We start from the raw sequence: 22,688 nt of genomic DNA on the forward strand, positions 1-22,688 counted from the left end.
CCCACCCCCCCACCCCCACGCTCATGTTCGAGAAGAAGGAGATCACGTGCCTTCAAGGGCATCCGTTGATCACCCTCCAAACCCAGCGTCAGGACCCCACAACTGTATGTCACAAGAGGGCGACCCCTCCCCCACAGCCTACCTGTGTGGCTAGACGCCACCTGTTGGAGTGGGCGCTCTAGGTTTCCAAGGGACTCCCTTCTCAGACTCCCTAACTGTTTAGAAGCACATGACTGGGTTTACCCCACCTTCTTGCTCACCTCTTAGTGAATGAGGCAAAAGTCAAGGAGAACGAGGAGATGCCAGGAGTCACCTCCTGCGTCAGATGACAAGTCATTGGATGATGGGGGTGGGGGGCGGGGAGGGGGTGTCACCATTTGCTGGTGCAGCGCTGGCTCTGAACCCCCAGCTTAGGGAACTGATTGCGCTTCCCGGGCTCAACCCACTTGGAACCTCCGTCCACTGCAGAAGGCCCCAGGGGCTCTTGCTCTTGGAAAAATACTCCCCGTGGCCTAGAGGTCTCTTTCCCTCTCTGACCTCGGCCTGATTCTCTAGAGTGTGGAGACTAAATGCTTAAACTGGCAGGCTCCTGAGCCTACTTTGGGGAGCTCGAGTTTCTCCATCTCAGATGGAATCAGGGAAGTGTTGAGGATGCCATAAAAGCAATGAAAAAGCCCTTTCTTCCCCAAATAGCATTAGGTCAGGGTGCGTTCTGTGTCACTTGAACCTCAGTCCCTGCTGTTGAGTGGAAGTCTCAGTTCACGTTCATTAGGAAAGCCTTTTGAGTTGAGCAGTCCTAGGATCAGGGCGAACCGGCAATGGGTCAAGGCCCGTCCTATGGCCGGGTGTTGAGTCGTCGAGGGGCTGAGCACAGCCTAAACCAAGGATGGACTCAAATAACCTGCCTTCGGTTGCCCTTGGACTAGAGGTCAGAGACTTCTTCTGTAGTGACTTACATACCCGACCAGCCCTGCCTTCCACACCGAACTGCCTTCTGACAAGGGCCCCGTTTAGAAGCTCGCTGTCACCTGCACTTGGTCCCAGCCCTTCCCGTGGGGCACGACCCTAACCAGCTGCTGCTGCTGCTGTGGTGGTCGTCGCTGCTATTGGTGACGATTAAAAAAAAAAAAAAAAAACTATGGCTGATTCTATTTGATGAAGGTAAAGCTAAATATTTATTACCCAAATGCATTTTTTCAAGGTATTGATGGCACCTCCACATATACCAGTGGTGATCAGAAAACTATAAAGTCCACTAGGAAAAAAAACAGTGGGAAGACCCCACATCTCCTGCTAATGTTGTTGCCCTCCTACAGACTTGAGTCACAACAGTCCAACCGGCGGAAGAAGCGTGCTTTGGATGCAGCCTATTGCTTTAGGTAAAAGAAATCCAAATCCAAGGAAGTAATTGTGTCTGTTACGTCTTGTACTGCCTTCCCTCTTTCTTTGACCAAAAAAAAAAAAAAAAAATTTGAGTTGAACTGTGGGAGTTCCCATCGTGGCTCAGTGGTTAATGAATCCAACTAGGAACGATGAGGTTGCGGGTTCGATCCCTGGCCTCGCTCAGCGGGTTAAGGATCTGGCGTTGCTGTGGCTGTGACGTAGGCCGGCAGCTACAGCTCCGATTGGGCCCCTAGCCTGGGAACCTCCATGTGCCGTGGGTACGGCCCTCAAAAGACAAAAGACAAAAAAAAAAAGGCAAAATTGACTTGAACTGTTCTCATCGCTTAAAGGCAGGAATCCAAAAGTAGAGCCACTGTCATTTCATAACATCGCGCTTCCCGGAGGCTTAAAACAGTTGTGTCTGTGGTGTGGTTGTGGCTTCGTTAGCCTTGAACCAGCCATGAAGGGAGACAACAGGCCCCCTGGAGTTTTCCCCCCAAATCCTTCTGAATGAAGCACTTTGAAGCTGAAGGAGAAAAGGAGGTGTCTGCCCACCCCCACGCCTGACCCCTGACCCCGAGCAAAAATGAGTTTCCCCACGGTGCAAGATGGTGGCTCCCTTGTTTGGAGCCTCAGCATCTGCAGGAGCCTGAGCCCCCCTCAGAGGGCCCATGGTGGCCTTCACGGTCACAGCGGGGACAGAAACAGCAGACCGCTACTTGCCGAGGCTTCTGCTGCAGCGTGTGAGGGCGCCAGGACAGCGGGGTTTATTTCCCGGCCCCACACGAGCTCGGGAGGGCGAGGGTGAAGGTTCTTATGGAGCCTTGCAAGGGGGGGCTCTTTCTTTATGTCGCGAGCTGTGGGGCAGTGAGGGGTTCCCCCCCTGACAAAGTGCTCACAAGACACCGGGTGTTTTTTTTTGGTTGCCAGAGCTGCTGGTTGCTCTAAGCAAGACTCTGTGTTTCTTGATCTCAGCTTCATTCCTAGATCAAGGAACAGGAAATGAAATAAAGGATTTAGTCTCAGAAGAAAATGCCTTAGATAGTTCTCTGAATGGCTGTTGTGCTTCATCCGTTTTGTGTTTGAAAAGGCGGTAGGGGCTGGGTGGCCAAACCAGGCAGTGCTGGTTGGGAGGGGCTTGGTCTCCCCACCTCTAGGCTTACCTCTCCTCATTCAAGAGAAGGGTTTGATTTTCAAGGTCACAGACAAGGGGGTCAAGGAGCAGAACTCCTCAGGGAACGCAGTACTGCGAATCCCCATACACCCCATCAGGAATGCCACTTGAGAGGGCAGTACACCCGTCACCACTTGGCCCCTGGCATTGGCTCATAGATATTTGTTGAATAAATGAATGAGTCATTTTTCTGGTTTGGGATGAGGGGCAGAGGGTGGACATGAGCTTTAAAATCTCCACTGCTCTTTCTTTTGTCAGAAATGTGCAGGATAATTGCTGCCTGCGTCCACTTTACATTGATTTCAAGAGGGATCTTGGGTGGAAATGGATACATGAGCCTAAAGGGTACAATGCCAACTTCTGTGCCGGGGCGTGCCCGTACCTGTGGAGCTCAGACACCCAGCATAGCAGGGTAAGTATGGGGCTCACTCATCTCTTCTGTGGTGGGCCTGCTAATATGTACCTGCTGACAGTATTTCCCAATGAATCCTAAAGAGCCTGGCGCCCTTTTGCCATCACACACGGACGCGTGCTAAAGAAAACCTTTGGAATGATGAGGGGGGAAATGTAGGCCATAGGTAAACTCAGAAAGCAACACTGGGGAGTTCCCACTGTAGCTTAGCTGGTTAAGAATCTGGCTGGTATCCATGAGGATAAAGGTTCGATCCCTGGCCTTGCTCAGTGAGTTAAGGATCCGGTGTTGCTGTGAGCTGTGGTGCAGGTGGTAGATGCAGCTTGGATCCAGCATTGCTGTGACTGTGGTGTAGGCCAGTAGCTGCCACTCTGATTGGACCCCTAGTCCAGGAACTTCAGTATGCTGCAGGAGTGGACCTTAAAAAAAAGAGCAATGCTGATGAATCAGACAGCAGGTCTGGCCTTCTCAGTTAGATTATAAGCAACTTGAGGATGGTTTGGGAGTCTCTTTTGTTTTGTCGTCTCAGCAGCTATAAGCCAAAGTAGGTAGGATGGAGATAGCACTTTGTGTCATGTCCCAAGATGTGCAGTTACCCAGGTCTCCATCTAAAACAAGAACCTGAGAGTTCCCACTGGGGCTCAGCAGGTTAAGAACCTGACACAGCGTTCCTGAGGATGCAGGTTCAAGACCTGGCCTCGTTCCGTAGGTCGCAGATGCAGCTTGGATCCTGTGTTGCCGTGGCTGTGGTGTAGGCTGGCAGCTGTGGCTCTAAGACAGCCCCTAGCCTGGGAACTTCCACATGCTGGTGGTGTGGCTGTAAAAACAAAAAAATAAAAAATAAAACAGGGATCTGTTATCCCTGCCATCAGGGACTCATGCTAGAAGCCACGTTGAAGACTTCAGCGGACCCTTTGGCCGTGTGGTTCACCAGTGTGTGACAGTTATAAAATCATTTAATTTCTCTGAACCTCAGTTTCTCATCAGTCAGAAGGAGTGTCTGTATGAAACCTTATCCTTAAAATAATGTCACACTCCAGAGTGGCGGCAAAGGACATAAAGCTGAAGCCATGTGACAGGGATTTGAAAATCCGTATCTCTGAGTCTTTTTGAATGTAACCTAAAGGAAAGGAGAGTCGGAGTATTTTCAGTTCCTTCAGTGAGGAGGCGAGAAGGCTGGTTCAGAAGGCACGTGCTGGCGTGGATGCTATGTGTTCCCAGCCCAGCTTCGCAAAGATTTTTTTCTACGTAATAACGACGTTTGTCCAATATCGGCCTCTTCCTGGTGCCTCGTCATGTAGGGTTTTAGAGATGGGAAGGACTGCCTAAGCTCGCTTTGTCCACACCTTCCATTTTTGGGTAAAGAAATGGAAATCTAGATCATGTAGACGACTTGCCCCAGATCAAACAGTGGGTGACAAACCGAAGGCTGGAAGGAGGTCTCCCCATTTTATAACCAGGCTTTCATTCATTCCGTCTTAAGAAGTGAATTCCTAACATGTGGCTCCACATTGGGGTTAGGCCTCTGTAAATCTCCTTATTAAAGGAGCATTAGAAACCTTGCCTTCACTGCAGGGTAGGAAAATGAATCTGCTGCCAAAAAGATCGCATAATGCATTCCGCTGATTTCCAGAGCTTGGGGGATATCAATTATTTTCGACAATCTGTATGATACAGTTTCCCCTTCATTCACCTGAAGAGTCCTGGGTTCCTGGAGCGTGAAGTCTGTTTATGTGTAAATGCTAAGCGTATGCGAAACTTTTCACGGACAGGTATGGCTCCCCTTCCTTTGGCTGCTTCCCTGGAGATTTTGGCCCTCCGGGCTGAACGTGTGCCTGGCCACGTGAAGGACACTTGCTCATGCCTGTCCCTTTGTCTGAGCCCTCTGGCCCCAGCTGCCTCATCTGGGCTGTGGCAACAGTAGCTGTAATGTGGGCGAGCCTCCGTGGCCAAGGAGAAACATAATTCTCCTCCCCGATACACAGAGGGAGTGTGTGGAGGCTGAGACCATGCTTGTTTTTCAAGGAGAGAGGAAGGATAGCTATCATGGTCACAAATATGTGGTTTGGACAGTTACCCAAAAAGCCAGAGGCAGCTTAATAAAGTAGTCAGTGTTGCTGGGCTGAAGAACTCTTCTGTCTCGGGCTGAAAAAATGGCCATGCACCTCGAGGAAAAGGTCACTGACGCATGGACGGCATCCTCGGAAAAGTCTCTTTATCACTGGGGAAGCTCCACCCTTCCATTGGTGGAACTCACATAGGCCTTTGACATAGGATGAGGTTAAAAGCCCAGGACTAACTGTAGAAACTTCTTTTCATTCTGTTTTCAGACTGGCTATCTGCTCTAACTTAGCCACTACCATTTGCCGCATGGAAAAAACTAAACGGAGGGTTTATTATACTATTATTATTATTGTTGTTGTTGTTTTAAGCAAAATGTAACAAAGTAAATAATTAAGAATAGAGATTGCTCCTGGGGTGTGATTAGATTTAGAAAGGAATGACCCATGAAAATACTTCTACCTTTTTTTCTTTTGAATGAAAATATAGGTGACATTAAATTGGCCTGAGAAGACACTTAGCGTAGAAAGATTTCACCCTGCAGAAAGGTGTCTTTTGCTCTAACTAAGGGTGGATGAAAGCCCAGCCCCAGTGAGCACTTCAGCAAAATATGTTGTTCTGCCTATGCCTGGATCCATTTCTGCCCCCAGCACATAAGTCTTATTTTGTCCAGAGAAGAGTTACCAGGGCTATAAGATTAAAAAAAAGAGAGAGAGAAAGAGAGAGAGAGAGATGTCTAGAGTCCCTGACCTCAAGGGAACTCTTAACCCAGGTGGGAATTGAAAACAGCTGCTCAGGAAACAACTTCGGGTACAAAGAAGTGTAGACACGAGACCAAATGCCAAGTTTGGTACTTGGACCAAATTTACTGAGGGCCTGGGAAGCGGGTGCAGCAAAGCGGTGACCGAAGTCAAGACTCATTGGAAAAGCTCTAAAATCTGTTGAATGGACCATTTCATCCAATCTGACGTTTACAGAATGATCTAGTGACAATGCATGCGGAAAGGATTCTGTGGGAAAATGATGAATTCGGGGAGTCATAGAGGTAGATGCCTAGATTGCCTACCCAGTGTCGGGACTGATCAGATAACACCATGGGATGGTACTTTAAAAAAAAAATCATGGCCTCCTTTTTTTTTTTTTTGGTCTTCTCCTATGTTTTCTTTCTTCTCCTATGTCCTTTCAGGTTCTCAGCTTATATAACACCATAAACCCAGAAGCTTCTGCTTCCCCTTGCTGCGTGTCCCAGGATTTAGAACCGCTCACCATCCTCTACTACATCGGCAAAACGCCCAAGATCGAGCAGCTTTCTAACATGATCGTCAAGTCTTGCAAATGCAGCTAAGATCCTTGGACAAGTGACAAGCCGATAATCACACGATGATGATGTTGATGATGGCGGCGGCAGTGGCAACATGTGTAACAAGAAAATACAAGAAAGCCTTGCTTCATCCGTGTTAAAAATTTTTTTTATTTTGAAAAAGCGGTACTAGTTCAAACACTTGGGAAGTTTGCATTCTGTTTGTTCAAACCGGCGTCTGGCACAAAAACAAACCAACAAACAAAGTTGAAGGCTTTATTCTATACTTTACCTGCTCTGTAAGTGAAAGAGACAAGAAGCAAAACCTTTTTTTTTTTTTTTAAGAAAAAAAAATAAACACTGGAAGAATTTGTTAGTGTTAATTATGTGAAAGAAAAAAACAAAACAAAACAGGAAAATCCCGTTAAGTGGAGTTGCTGTACATACCGTTTTTATCCCACGCCTCACTTGATCTTTCTTTATCGCTATGCAGTGGGCACCCTTCTGATTCTTAGAGTTAACAGTGAGTTATTTATTGTGTGTTACTACATAATGAACATTTCATTGCCCTTGGAAAATAAAACAGGTGTATAAAGTGGAGACCAAATACTTTGCCAGAAACTCATGGATGGCTTAAGGAACTTGAACTCAATCGAGCCAGGGAAAAAAAAAGAAAAAAAAAAAAAGGAGGTCATATGAACGAGATGAAAAATGCAAGGGAGATATTATATGACCATGCAAGTCTGCATTCAGAGAAAGAGCCTGCAAACACACGCTATGTACCAGCTGCCCGAGGAAGCTTCTTGTAAGGTTCAAAACTGAAAAGCCTGTTAATAAAGGAAACGTTCAGTCAGAATAAGTCTGTAAGGTTTTTTTTTTTTCTTTTTAATTGTAAATTGTTCCTTGTCAGTTTAGTAAACCAGTGAAATGTTGAAATATCTTGATACGTTTTGTACTGGCCAAACTTCAGACCTTAAAGTACGGCTGTCTAGCTCTGCTCTAGGTTTTCCTCCTTTTCTGTGTATGTAACCATACCTATATTATTACAGTAGATGGGTCTAGAAGCCAGTCTAATTGGAAACACATCTGCAGATCTCTTTGGAAAACTATTAAATCAAAACATGAACTACTTTATGTGTAATGTGTAAATTTTTACCATATTTTGAATGTTCTCTACTAATGTCAACTCTGATTTAGGATGGGCTTAAATTTGGGCTCTTTTTAATGATCGCTCAGAATTGTGTGTTTCCTTTAGCTGGCCAGTACTTTTGAGCAAAGCCCCTATATTTCGACTTGCACTACGAATACATGTTCCATGGTATTTTCTCCACTTGCGCTTTGGCAATGTCCATTATTATGACATAAGCTACCTGAGTCCACACTTGGTGTTTTTTTTTTTTTCTTTTATAAAAAGAGGTAGTTTTCCTTCATTTCTAAGCATCATTACTAATCAATTGAGACAGTAACCATCTTCTCTTTTAGGAAAATTGGGGATTATAGATATATAGATAATTGAGGTGAAATGTTTTAGTTTTAGCAAGGGCTTAAGGATCTGACTGGAACTCAGCATCCTGGTGACTGGGGTTAAGAAAGGTTCCCCCACTTGGTTTAATCAGTATCTTCACAGCATTCTACTGTTACAAAAGAGCAGACAGTTCATTGGAAACATCTTTTTCTCTAGTGGAGTTTTTAGTGTTTGGGGGAAATGGAAAGATGTACATTTTGGTTGGTTTTGGGTTTTTTTGTTTGTTTTTTTTAAGGAAGGAAAAAAGCCCAGGTCAGCATCAGTCATTTAGTTTATTTCACTGACATTAAGGTTTTTATGGATGTTCTTTGAAAGTTGAAAAGGCCAAAGGCCAATTTTGCCATGATCAAAAAGCTCTTTCCTCTGAATGAGGGTTATCAAATCAGAGGCTAGAATTGATGGCGTTAAAAACACATGGGTGGCCATATTTTTGTAGAGGAGGTGACCTTATGTCAGGGTTTGTAGGATGTGTCAGTTTGTCAGTTGTCTCTTATTTAGCTTTAGGCTAAAAAAAAAAATAATCATTAAGACAATGGAGTATTTGCAGTTTTACCTAAAGAGCAGCACAGTGAAGTGTGAGTGCAGAGTGAAGTTGTTTGATAAGTAGACTTCTTTTTTTTTTTTTTGAAATTTCCTGTCCATAATTAAAGTGACAAATTGGATTTGTTTGAAAACTGGAAAAGCCAGAGATGTGTTGCCAGGATAACAAACGACCCTTGGGTTGGATGTAACCCAATCCCAGATTTGAGTGTGTTGACTTTTTTTTTTCCTCTTCCACTTTTCTCTGAATTCTATGTAAATCACTTTTATTTCTGCCGTATTTTCCTCTCAGATAGAATGACATTTTGTTTTGTATTATTTTGTCTTTCCTCATGAATGCACTGATAATATTTTAAATGCTCTATTTTAAGATCTCTTGAATCTTTTTTTTTTTTTTTTTTTTAGTTTGAGGGTTCTAGAAGGTCTTTATTTCCCATAAGTAAATATTGCCTTGGGAGGGGAGGGAAATGGGAGGGAATAGGGGAAAATGTTAGTATGCGGGTGGGGTGGGGCCTCGGTTTTTATGTGTTAAACAGCAGTACAATTTTATGGTTGGCATGACTTTTTTTTTTTTTTTTTGAAAAATGGAACCTAAGAATAGCTGTTTTGTATTTTGATGACTGATTTCGCTGTATTTTAACACGATGTATGTCTGTTTTTGTGGTGCTCTAGTGGTAAATAAATTATTTCAATTCTACGTGGATGTGTTTTTCCTGTCCTGGTATCATCATGGAAGACAGAGAACACTTCTGCTGCCAGGAACGTGATCTCAGGCTAGCAAAGTCCTACCATCTTGGAGGCTGTGTTTTTTTGTTTTTTTGTTTGTTTGTTTGTTTTTCTCAAGAGATTCACTCCAGAGATGTCAGGCCTTGTCACCCCGGGGCCAGGATGTATCTATCCAGGCCTGAAGAAAGCCCCATGCAATCTTTTTTATTCCCTTGTTTATGGCGATTTGGTAATTGTTTGAGAATGAGTTTCCATCCAGCTTGACTGTCTACCAGAAAAAAAAATGCAGAGAGATGTTTGATCCAGGCTTTGGCTTTCCGGTCCGATGTTCTGCCAACCCCAAGGCCAAAAGGACTGGTCTAAGAGAGTATCCCCACTAGCCCCATAACTTGGATAGTGGCTGAGCCAGCCAGAGAGAACAAGAGCCACGTGCTCTTTGGGGTTGGTCTTTGCAAGCAGCTGCTTCTCTATTTCTCCTGGAGCGCTGCACCAAAAAACCCCTATTCCTGCAAACTTTGCTTGGCTGTTCCCTCTACAGGACCAGACTTTGCAAGCATGTTGCCAGTCTCTTGATACCTAGAACTAATAATAATAAAAAGTAGTTGTGGCTCAGTCTAGTTGTCTTGCTTTATCTAATAAAAGAACGAGTTTGTGCCTGTGGTCTAAACAGTCCATAGAAACGCAGCAGCCATTCGGGCATCTAGGTAGAATAGAAAACGGTTCCCTGCTTCTACCATCTGAGTTTTGTCTTTTACATTCGAGTCCCAGGTAGAGGAGATGTTTCACGTTCAAGCCGTTAGTCCGTGCTTCTCTGCAGAGGGCCAGGACCAGGCCTCTCACTCCAGCTCCCGTGGCCTTTATTTGACATTGAGGACAGGAGAGGAGCGTAGGGTAACAAAAAGTCACCTAAGAGCTATTCAACCTTGACAAATTTGTTAGCCACTCTGAGCCTCTGTTTCCTTAGCTTTAAAATGAGAGCGCTACCCGGTGGCCTAGCAGTTAGGGAGTGGCTTCACTGCTGTGACTCAGGTTCGATCCCGGGGCCGGGAACTTCTGCATGCTGTGGGTGTGACCTAAAGTAAAATAAAAATGGATGAAACTACCTGCTTTATAGAGCTTTACGTGTTTAGTTTCGTGCCCTTGTTATTGTTCAGTGATGAACCTATGAAAAATACTTAGGTGTTTGGCCCACGGTGATCAGTAAATTGTAGTCTTAACAATACTTCCCACCTGCGCTGTGTTCGGCTTCTCTGTCCTGTTGCGAGGAGCTTTGCGATGTGCATTCAGACTGTAACCCGGGACCACACTTCTTCGTCATGAAATTGAATGTGGACACCCTCCAGACCCTAGTCTTGTAAATAAATCAAGCCATCCGTTATTCCCGAGAATATTCTGTCGCTCCATTTGTTAGCCTTTTGGTTACATGACTGACCTGAAATGGTTTCAAACCATGGGGAAATGTTTGGGGGAAGCTTGGCTTAAGGCCACCGACTGAAGTTTGAAGTAACAGAGACCAGGTGGCTCATTGAATCCCCTTCTCCTGACGATGGTGATGAGAACCTCTATTTACTGGGCATTCACAGCAGGTACTGTTCTCTGTTAACCCACCTAACTTCGCGTTTTACCCTATGATGGAGGGATCTTTCTTTCTTTCTCTTTCTTTCTTTCTTTCTTTCTTTCTTTCTTTCTTTCTTTCTTTCTTTCTTTCTTTCTTTCCTTCCTTCCTTCCTTCCTTCCTTCCTTCCTTCCTTCTTTCTTTCTTTTCTTTTTGCTAGAACTCCATTTTACATGGAAGTGAGCAGACTCAGAATGATTAAATTACATATCCGAGATCACCTGGTTTGTAAGAGGAGGGACCAGAACTCCAATACACCAGCTACTCGCCATGCGGGGCTTTCAAGCAATTGAAATATGGCGACTCTGAACTGAGATATTCCAAAGTGTAACATACCCAGCAGATTTTGAAGACTTAGTACAAAAAAGAATATAAAAATGTCTCATTACTTTTTTATATTGATTACATGTCTAAATAATACTATTTTGGATATATGGCATTAAATAAAGTATATTATCGAAATCATTTCACCTGTTTCTTTATACTTGTTTAGTACAATTACTGGAAAATTTAAAATTCCATCTGGGGCTCTCATTCATATCTTGTGTTCTGTTTCTCTAGCATTTCTTTTCAGTTCTTGCTTAGAATGTCTCTCTCTCAGGTTACATTGCCCATCTGTCCTTGCATGTAGTCTATTTTATCTGCTAGAGCCCTTAACGTATTCATCATAGTTGCTTTAAATGCCAGGTCTGGTAATTCCAGTATCCCAGCCATGCCTGGTTCTGATGCTTCTTGCTCTGTCTCTTCAAATGCCTTATGGTAGGCCTTGTAATTTTTTCTTTTTTTGATAGCTGGACATGATGTGCTGGGTAAAAGCAACTATTATAAATAGGCCTTAGTAACATGGGGGTGAGAGGGGAGGTGGAAGCATTCTCCATCGGTCTATGATTGGGTCTTAGTCCTTTTTTTTTTTTTTTGGTCTTTTGGAGCTGCACCCTCGACATATGTAAGTACCCAGGCTAGGGGTCGACTTGGAGCTGCAGCTGCCAGCCTATGCAAGGGCCACCTACATCTCAGCCACAGCAACACCAGATCTGAGTTGCATCTGCTACCTACACCACAGCTCACAGCAAGACTGGATCCCTGACCCACTGAGCGAGGCCAGAAATTGTACATCCATCTTCACTGATACCAGTCAGGTTCATTACTGCTGAGCCACCCCTGGAAATCCAGGTCTCAGTCTTTTAGCGAGCCTCTGCCTCTGGACTGTGAACTTTGCAAGAGTGGCTCGGTTTTTCTCCTCCATTCGTTGGGGTGGAATAGCTAGAGTGGGCTGGAATTGGGTATCTCTCTTCCTCATTGTCAGCAGTTAGCCTCTGACAATCCTCCAGCAAGTTAGCCTCTGGTTAACTAGTTTCTCTGGAGGGCTGTGCTCAGATGTATTTCATAATAGTTCCTTTGCCTCCCTCCTCCTACAGGGAGGACTAGATTTTTCTCTGGTATTTACTGTAGGAATCTGGTGGAGCTGTCCACAGTGAGCTTCCGGCAATCCATCCATTACCATTTAGGTTTTCCTACCCCAGTACCGGTTCTTGCAGTGGTTTCTGCTTGTGCGTCTCTGCTCCAGTAAGCAGTGATGACTCTTTTCCTATCTGTCTCTCCAATCTTGGGGGCCGTGGTTGATCCTTTGTCTTCCTCTGAAGATTGGCCCAGTATTTATTTATTTGTCTGTTCAGCTTTTTACTAGTTGTTACAACAGAGTGGTGACCCCTAAACTCCTTAGATGCGGAAACAGAAGTTCTTTTTATCTCACTTAGACAGCTCTGGTGTCGAATTTGAAAGCAGCTCTGTTTAAAGCCTCAGCTATTCTCATAGGCTGTCTTACCAGCTTTTGTTTCTGTAATTAACCTATGATGGAACAATACCGCATCAAAGCTTATGACACTGTTTTTGTAGGTCATAGTTTGTTGAATGTTGCCAGTTCACTAGGGATCAGCCTCATAGTTGGAGCTGATTGACAGGTGTGGTCATGAAAATGTGAATATCAAATGCAAAATTAATGGTTACCTATCAGCCAAGCACTACTGAGACAAGCCAGTCCATTTCTAGGGTAGTTGGACCGTGGTACCAATATCTTCTGTCCATACTGTGTTGAAGGGAAGGAAAAAGCCAGAACACTTACTGTGCTCCTTTGAGTCACTGGTCTTGAGAAGACACTATTTTCTCTCTGGCGATAAGCTGTGCTCCCTTTATCAACAAGTCCTAGAAGGGTGGATCCAGGTTTTGTGTTCAGGAAGCTTATATAAGGGAGGGTTGTTTTTTTTTTAACATCAAAATAACAAATACAGGAGTTCCCCTCGTGGTGCAGTGGTTAGTGAATCTGATGAGGAACCATGAGGTTGTGGGTTCGATCCCTGGCCTCGCTCAGTGGGTTAAGGATCCTGCGATCCGGCGTTGCCGTGAGCTGTGGTGTAGGTCGCAGACGTGGCTCTGATCTGGCATGGCTGTGGTTGTGGTGTAGGCCGGCGGCTACAGCTCTGATTCAACCCCTAACCTGAGAACCTCCATATGCCACAGGTGCGGCCCTAGAAAAGTCAAAGACAAAAAAAAAAAAAAAAAAAATAGAAAGTTAGACTCAGAGTCTTTGAAAGGGCTCATAAAAGTAAGAAGCTGGGACGTTTTGAGCCTTAAGAGCTTCACTGCAAACGGGCCTCTGGGCTTTAAGCTAACACATGCCAATTTTTTTCTATCAGACAGTCCCCTTGTAATTCTAGCAAAAACTAGATCCCATCTCTGTGTTGATAATCTAGTAAATCACCTCTTATGTGCTGAACAAAAGGGAAAAAAGGATGTTGGTTTTACTGACATTCTGGGTCAGAATCAATAGAGGCATTATTTTTATACCTCTTTTGAAACATCCTATGAGATTGGAGACATGGTTAATATAAATATTAGGCAGTTATATCAATGGATATGAATAAGTTTACCTGAACTTGCAAAAGGCATGCTCTTCACTTACCTTTTTTAAAGAAAAGCATTGCCCTGGGTCCCCCACGCCCACCCCCTGACTGTGACTCTGTCTTTATTTCACTGAAATGCTTTGTAGTGTGTTTCTTTATTTCAGCAAGTAATGGCTCTTTGGAGAAGATGTGCATGTGTTCCTGTCATTGGGCAGAGACCTAATAAAAGGAACAGAATGTACCAAGGGAGACGGTGCTGTGTGTTCAAAACTAGGAAAATCGTTCAGCGTAAGAGGACAGACATAATTAAACAGCACGTCCAGAGATCAGTGGTCAAGAAAACGCCCTGTATAATTTCTCAGGCTCTTCCCTCAAAGTGGGGTTTTTCTCTCCAGGAGATACCAGGGCACCTGGAAGCACACAGATGTGTGACTCCGGTGACATCATAAAGGTCTGTCAGCCCTAGAGATGAATACACACTCCTTAGGCCTGAGTCTCCAAGCTGATTCCTATAGAAAATCCCAAATTTCAGGGTGCTGGGAGCAAACAAGTTCAGAAGTTATGTAATCCAGTCCAGCTCCAAAGGAGATGTGAAGTCATGTAACTTGGCTTGTCCCCAAACATGGGTGTAACACTAATTTCTTCATTTGAAACAAAATTAAAACAGTACAGGAAACCGAGGAGAATATGAAATCAAGTGGTGGTTCTTCGTTCCATGAAATAGCAAATTTCGTATCCCTGAGTGTGTCCATCTTCCCCTGGTCCTGGTGTCTCCACGAGCCACTGGCTACATTCAGCTTCCTACAAAGGTCAAACACAGTCAGAAGGTGGCATGGTGGACCTAGAGGAAGCCAGGGACATCTGGCAAACCCAGGATACGGGCTCTTACAGTCAACCATGAGGAATTATTTCAGCAGGATTTTCTCCAAGGAGATTAGATAGATAAATAGATTTTTAAACTTTATTTTAATTTTGAAACCAAGCAGGGCTCTGTGGGGCTCCTGGGCACAAGTCTTTCTGTGTCCCCCATCTCTTGCTTTTAGGGAATAAGCTTCAGCCTCCACAACCTTCCCAGAGATCCCAAGGGCAGGTTCAAACAGTAGTTGCTGATCAGGAAAGGGAGGGGATGCTGAGACCAGGGAGGAGCAGTCAAGATGGTGCAGCCTTGGGGCAGGGTCCTGGTTCCTCTTTTAGGATTATATGTAGCAGTATCTTTGAGTTCTTCTGCAGAACTAAAACCTGCAACAAATGAGAGCCAACGAGGAGGACCCCCAGAACCAGTCCTGGGGCCACTAAATGCCAATTGAGAAGAAGACTGAAAGCGTGCATCTACCCTGATCCTTAGCTGGGGCCCTATTTTCTACGCCCAAACTATAAAACCACTTCCTAATCTCTCTCAAGGGAGGGTACGGTCTTTAGGGCATTAGCCTGCCGTAGCGTCCTTTGCCTGGCAAAGCAATAAAGCTATTTTTTTCTCCTTCACCCCAAACTCTGTCTCCATGTTTCTATTCATCACCCGTGGTCAGTGGCTGAGTTTCGGCAACCGTTGAACGTACTGTTGGGTGGTGTAGGGCAGGAAACAATTCCTACCAGAAGTGCTAGGATGGATTTTGATTTATTTCCTCTGGATTAGACATCTGGAAGCGTGAGACCAATGAACACTCGGAACACAATAAATGTGGGAGAGGGGAGGGGATCAGAGAGGGGGACAGGAAAGGGACCGAGTTACACGGATCTCATTGGGTCAAGAGCTTTGTGTCTGTGTATGACACCAAAGCGACTAAACAAATGTAGTGAGAAATCAGAACACATTGGTCAACCAGGCTTATGTTCAAGGAAAAGAGTCAAAGGAGGGGTCCCACTGTGCTGTTCTCTTTCAAGCCTCAGTCTTGAAAAACCAAAATGCTGGTTGCATAAATGATGTGACTGGAAGAAGTGGTTCTTTGTATTCTGTCTCTGCCCTGCTGTGTGGGGTGTTGGGAATGGTCACATCCCATCCCTGGGGGTCTCCTTCAGAACAGCGAGCCACCCCCATCCTACATTTCCTTTTCTGGGTCTGTCCTCATTTATCTTGTGTTCTCAGCACCTGCCATACAACTTAGCTCCTAGCAAAAATTGAAGAAAGGCATGAGAAGGGATTAGAGCCCCAACCCTCTCTGGGACCCAGAGAAATCATTTCCAGTGTCCCCTTCAATAAAACAAAAGGATTAGATGAGGTGCTCTACAAAGTCTTTCATAAATTCTTTTTTTTTTCCAATTAGTAGGATCCCCTCATGTATCTTTCTATGATTATACCAGTAAGCTTGATGCATCTCTTCATTCACTATAATTTATTCAACAAGTAATCCTACGTACCAGATTTTGTTTTAGGTTTTAGGGTCACAAAAGTGAACGAAACAGGTCAAGTCTCTGCCTTCAGTAGGTTATGTTCCAGCAGGGATCTCACTCCCGTGAAACCCCAAAGAAGATGCTATGATCCTCTCTCCTGCAGCACCTTCCTTGCTGCAAATGCTGAGCGTTGGTTTCCCATCTCCAGCAGAGGCAGCGTTGGCAGCCAGTTGTTTGGCTCATCTTAGCAGTCAGAGAGAAGGGCGAGCCCTTACTTCCCCAACGCTTTCTCCCCAGAGCAAAGCCTTTCATTTGCCAATAAGAGATGTGATGCAACTGGGCTATAACCCCTGTGTGAGGGAGAACCCAACTCTGCCAGTTCACATAAAGGAATTGATAACTGCTCTTCATGATGAACAAAGTCAGAGACCATGATGCTTCTGCAGGTGGAGACTCAGGAAAGAGGGCTTCGGATGCACATTTCACCATTGATAATCCTTCTTTCCAGTGAACGGTAACTAGGTCTGCACCCCAGAACCTCACAGCTTGGAGTGAAAGAAACAGTGAACCAAATTATCATTATCATTCCTTTTGCTGCCAGCAACACGATCATCCGCAGAATCATCACTACCACTTGCTTATTGTAGGTCAAAAAGTCGTCTGTTGGTAAACTCCTGTGAGGCTCACAGAATCAACAGGACTCATTTGGGGAGACCAGACTTGAGGGTTGGCAGGAATCAAGGAAACCCTGGAGGGACTGCAGACAGGAAGGAGGAACCAACCTGACATTCTGGGAATCACCAGTGGAGGTGCTGCAGAGCCAGCCACTGCTGTTGCTGTGGCGGCTCTGAGAATGGTCCTGACACTTCCTCCACCTCCCTCAAGATGGAAAGTCCTAGAAGAGAGCATCCAGTTGTCTGAACTTAGGTCGTGTGACAATTTCTAGGCTTAGAACATGGGGTTATAGAGGAGGAACCTGGTTCCCTTGGATTCTGTGGCGATTGTAGCAATAAGGAGTTACCCTCCAGCAAGGCTGCTTACACTGGGGAAATAATTACATAGGAGAAGGTCTAGGTTTATTAGGAAGGTAGATGAGGGCTGGACCACCACGTGTTGACGAACATTTATGTATTCATTGACTAGAGCTGCTGAAACCAAGCATCACGCCCTGGGTGGCTCAACAACATAAATTATTCCTAGAGTTCTGGAGGCTGGAAGTTCAAAATCAAGGCATCGGTAGGGCTGGTTCTTTCTGAAGGCTGTGATGAAGGATCTATCCCAAGCCTCCCCTCTCTTCTTGGTTTATGGATGGCCATCTTCTCCCTCTGTCTCCCCACCTCATCTTCCCCCTGTGCCTGTTTATCTCTGGGTCCAAACATCTCCTTTTAACAAGGGGGGAACACAACTTAACCTACAACAGTTTAAATCAGAAGTGCAGGAGTTCCCGTCGTGGCGCAGTGGTTAACAAATCCGACTAGGAACCATGAGGTTGCGGGTTCGATCCCTGCCCTTGCTCAGTGGGTTAACGATCAGGCGTTGCCGTGAGCTGTGGTGTAGTTTGCAGACGCGGCTCGGATCCCGCGTTGCTGTGGCTCTGGCGTAGGCCGGTGGCTACAGCTCCGATTCGACCCCTAGCCTGGGAACCTCCATATGCCGAGGGAGCGGCCCAAGAAATAGCAAAAAGACAAAAAAAAAAAAAGAAGTGCAGAGGAGAATGAATAGTGATCCCTGGGGAAATTTAAGGAAATAAAAACTGTATACAAAATGGGTTTTACCAATCTGCTAATGGCTAGACATTTCTGCCAATAGTAGAAAAATATTTGGGCCAATGAGACCAAACTCTGTTACACAGCCTCCTTTGTAAGACATTTTGAAAAGTCTACAGTTGTGTGTGGAGCCAAAGTTCACACTCCCTTATGGATGGGCACTTCATCTACCCGCAGTGGTCTCCAGCCAGGTACAAAACAGAGTCATCTGGAGGGATATTAAAATTAGCGATTTCTATGTCCATCCCAGACCAACTAAATCAGATCATTTTTGAGACAGAAAGAGAATTTTATAGTAAAAAAAAGAAAATCTCTTCCAAGGAAATCCAGTGCCGTCCCATGCCAGTATTTGTCAATTACAATTGACCCTTGAACAACAGGGTTTATACATGGATATTTTTTTCATTAGTAAATACTACAGAGTTATTTAATCTGCAGTTGGCTGAATCCATGGATATGGGAAGGCTGACTGTAAGATTATATGTGGATTTTTGGCTCTGGGGAGGGTTGATGCCCCAACCCCCACATCCTTCAATGGTCAACTACACCTTCTAAACAAATGGATATTAATGTATGAGAAAATGTTCATAAAAATGGGACCCTTTCAATGAGAGCATTTCCAGACACAACAGATATGTGAGAAGCTATCAGTCAAAAGATGGGTATCAATAATGTCATCTGGTAATAGACTCCCACTCACACCTCCAGGGATCTGACTGTCTCAGCGCCATCCTCTGTAAGAAGATGCTTGCTTATTGGTCTAGCTCTCCAAAAGCATCGTCTTTAAAAAGAAGAAGCATCTTAAAAAAAAGAAGAAGAAGCATCTTTATCTCCCATCCATGGAGTGGTGAGGATAAAGTTTGGTCTCTTGGGAAAATGTCAAGTATCAAAACATGAAATGTTTTAGAAGACCACAGTTTGTCATTTCCCAAAAAAGACGTATCCAGGACGAAAAGGAGAATTTCTCCTTCACACGATGGTGGCCGAGGGAGGTTGGAATGGAAGTTTGGTAAGTGGGCTGGTTTGTGATCCATCATTTCAACTAGACATTTCCTGTGAGCCTGAGTTTTTCTATGGGAACTTTCTTGAGAGTTTCTCTTATAAACAGTCCTTCCCTGATGGCAGCTCTTGATTGCTTCTCCCAAACTGATACCCAGTTCTGGCTTTGCTGTTGTTCTCCAATCAACTCAATCTCTCATGATAAAAAGAGCAACTCAATGTTGCTAATTTTTCCAAAAATTACATCAGTCAGCTAGTTGACTTGTCTTAAGTAGCTAACATAACATAGATAATAGCATAAAGTGACAACATAATGACAAACAACATAGTTCTTTGCTTTTGTTTTGTTTTCCAATGATGCTTTGGTGTGTGCATGTGTGCCTTTAATGAGGAATGTTTTCCGAGGCCAGAGAAATATCGTCTGGGCTTATGGCATAGACAATGAAGGTTTTCCTGACTCTGTTATGGTTTTTGGTTCAAGCATCTGTTTTCCTCCCCAGCACCTGTCTGCCAGGTGGAGAGGGAAATGGAGTGAATAAGCAAGCAAAGAACTGATTTGTCTATGTGGCCTGATATTTACTGCTTAATTGGTTCAGGGGAACCAGGTTGCTACAATTTATTTCTAAAGAAAGCAGACTCTGCAGGAGAATGTGAGTGCTTGACCTTTAGAGTCCTGAGATAAAATTGATGAAAATGCCTACGCACAGTGCCTGGTACACAGCAGGTGCTCAAGATTTCGATGTCCTTTCTTCATCTCCCTAATTGCATCATGTTCTTATCCCATAGCATCTTTCCTCATGGCAAATCTTCCCCTGAAGACAGCATCCTTGCTTTCCCCAAGCTTGTTCCAACGAGGCTTGCTTGACGGCTATTACCTGCCCATCAGGCAACACTTGTGTAAGGAGTTCATCAATTAGGAAGTTCACCCCCAAAGCGAGCCCGTGTCTGTAGATCCTTTGTCTGTCTTCGCAATTCTCCAATTACCCACTTCTTTTGGAAAGCTGCCCTGACTATGCTGCCAGAGTACCCCCAGAGTGCAATTGGCCATTGTCTTGTGTCCTTGAAGGGAAGAGGAAATCTGTGGGGTTTTTTTTTTGGGGGGGGGGGGGTAGCAGTGTCCTGACATGTGTTGAAGCTCTGGCATCCTGGGAATTGGCTCAGCTGGTTCTGTGAAGTTTGTCTGCCCCTTCCCATAGCAGAACACAATTGCTTTTAAGGAATGTTTGGATAAAACATTTTCCAGGCCACATTTATCCCTTTGCAGGACTATGTTATATGTGACAACATTCCAATTTTGAGGCATGACTTGTGCCAATCCACACAGGCAATTAGAGCTGACACATTCCATGGGTTATTGGTCAAGTCTTCAGTAGACCAGAAAGAAAACCCACAAAGAAAAACTTTACCAATAAAGGGAACCAATTGGAGTCAGCCATGGAAGCCTAGAGCAAAAAGTTCTTCCTCAATTTGTATGCTGGGCTTTTCTATTATTTCACCATTTTTCTTCTGCCTAAATATCCTCAAGGTCAAGTGGCCTGGGTGCTAGTGTGGTGGACAACACCTGGACCTGGCCCAGCGACAGCTGAGCCTGCAAAACTCAGTGATTGTCTTGGAAGAGTAGAGTCGTGTAAGACCCTGTCACCTCCAGTGCCACCACAGGCAGCCTGAAAGGGACCCTCGCCTCATGGAGGTACCCTGCTAAAAAGCACCTTCCTGCTTCCCTTTCCATGACCACCAACCACCATCAGAAAATCTGGGACGTGCACAAATTATTGGTAAACCAGCCTCACTCTTGGTCGAGCTGTGACGTCATTTCCTAAGACGAATCTTGTTAACGCTTACTCAACAAGCCTCACACACACAGAAAATGCTATCTTGAGATTTCTGTGACCTCTTGCAAAATAAGCCAGCTGTTCAAAACAGAAGCCTGTTCTGTGGATGCTTTTGGAAATGTCTCTCGTTCTAGGGGTCTGGTTCTGGCCACTGACCGGTTTTTATCTATACTGCCTTCATCATAGAAATGCATTCATTGAGCCATTTGAGTTAAGACAAAATCTAAATGTGAGAAGTCATTTTCAAATGCAACAGTAATGTTTTCAAGTGTTCAAAGTGCAGGGACTCTAGGGAAAAACAAACTGTTATAGAGGCAGTGGGGGACTTAGTTCAAAGATAACATAGATAAGACACAATCGGGTTTTTTTCGTGGTTGTCAGGTTTTGGTATGTAAGCAGCGTGCGATGAGCTTTACATGATTCTCAGCCATGTGTAATGAGCTCAGTGCCATCTCGTCTTTCTGACTCTTTTTCAAGCTTTGGAAAAACTTATTTTTTTCCAATCCCATAATCAACATACTAGGTTAAGCGCTCGTTTTTAATTCATGTTTTCTTCTCGAGGGGAATGAATTCATGCAGTATCTCTGTTGAGTCTGAGACGGAATCTCACAGGCTAAGCTCCACGTCAGCAAACCAAAACTTCACTTAGTTTCTATACTCAGCTCTCTCGGCAAAGAAAGGCGTAGTTCCGCCCCTCCGTGTCTGCTTGCTCAGCACAATTTACCTGATGGAGCGCCAAGATTTCCCTTCGCTCCATATGAGGAAAGTAATCTTGCGCTAACCAGTCTGCTTCTGCCCAGAATAACTTCCTTGTTCCTGCTTTGGGCTATAAAACCCTCTTGAATGGCACCCCCTTTGGAGCTCCTTTCTATGGCTGCCCAGTTGGATGCTGCCTGGGTTATGAATCACTGAGTAAGGCCAGTTAAGATCTTTCACATTTACCCAGTTGAACTGTCTTCTTTCCCAACTCTGTCAAGAAACAGTGTAGGTAGGACTTATCTATAGTCGCAAAATGAAATGCAACATTAAACGACACAGAGTTATGACACAGAGTTACTCCAAGGGAAATCTGTTGTATGTGGAGTGACTTAGGCTTGTTTTTACAAACATTATTCAGTTTTCAAGGCAAATGATTCTGCACTGGGCGAGCATCAAGAGAAGATGGGGGGGGGGTTGCCTGAGGAATTGCTGTGCTTTGGGTAAATATTTAAAATATAACCCCTAATATGTTCTTTATGGTTCTGTACATAAAAAGCTGTATGACTACACCTCTTGAGAGTCAACGGCTAATAGAAAATGTCTTTCCTTGATGTAGCAGGAAGCTCTCTTTAATGAGCTTGTGAGAAAATACAACGCATTTTATTCTGACTGCCAGTGGACTCACAATTAAGTTTGTACTCAGTCACAGGAGTTCCCTTAGCTTAAGTTGCCAGGTAGACTTTTCCCCTCCTTCTGCTCTTCTCCTTTCCCTTACTGAGCTCCGATCTGTTATCTTTTTGCTGTGGCACAACCTTTCTGGAGACGAATTTTTACAGTGACCTTGTGAGAAGGATTTTGTTTTCGTACCCCTTCTTCTTTTTTTTTTTTTTTTCAGATAAGGAGCATGGGTTAATATGTGGTTAAATAGATTGGCTAGAGTCACATATGTCTCTACATGACCCAGCAATTTCATTTCTGGGTACACATCTGAAAAAACCAAAAACACTCATTCAAAGCGATACATGCACCATAGGGTTAATAGCAGCCTTATTTACAGTAGCCAAGACATGGAAGCAGCCTAAGTGGTCATCAGCAGATCAACGGATAAAGAGGATGTGGTATAGATACACCATGGACTACTACTTGGCCACAAAAAAGGGCAGAATTTTGCCATTTGCAGCATTTGGAGGGCATTATTCTAAGTGAAGTAAGTCAGACAGAGAAAGATGAATATTGTATGTTATTTCTTATATGTGGAATCTAAAAAATACAAAAAACTAGTGAATATAGCAAAAAAAGGAAGCAGACAGATATAGAGAACAATAGTTGGGAGGGGGGAGGCGCAATAGAGGGGGTAGGGAAGTGAGGGGTACAAACTCTTAGGTATGAAATAAGCTGCAAGGATACATTGTACAGCCCAAGGAATAT

At 44.4% G+C, this 22,688-nt stretch overlaps 1 protein-coding gene across 3 annotated transcripts in view; it reads left to right on the top strand.

Moving 5' to 3' along the window:
• Positions 1 to 7,460, top strand: part of TGFB2 (transforming growth factor beta 2) — an 84,971-nt gene extending 77,511 nt beyond the window's left edge. For 2 of the 3 annotated variants that reach the window (XM_047754924.1, XM_047754925.1), the window contains 3 exons: positions 1,202 to 1,379; positions 2,816 to 2,969; positions 6,217 to 7,460. In XM_047754924.1, coding sequence (XP_047610880.1) covers positions 1,202 to 1,379; positions 2,816 to 2,969; positions 6,217 to 6,375 — 491 coding nt within the window. In that variant the 3' untranslated portion in view covers positions 6,376 to 7,460. The remainder of the gene's footprint in view (positions 1 to 1,201; positions 1,380 to 2,815; positions 2,970 to 6,216) is intronic. The other variant, XM_047754926.1, reaches the window with a different exon arrangement.
• The last annotated feature ends 15,228 nt before the right edge of the window (positions 7,461 to 22,688 follow it).

The sequence above is a fragment of the Phacochoerus africanus genome, chromosome 12, assembly GCF_016906955.1.
Source record: "Phacochoerus africanus isolate WHEZ1 chromosome 12, ROS_Pafr_v1, whole genome shotgun sequence".
Lineage (NCBI taxonomy): Eukaryota > Metazoa > Chordata > Mammalia > Artiodactyla > Suidae > Phacochoerus > Phacochoerus africanus.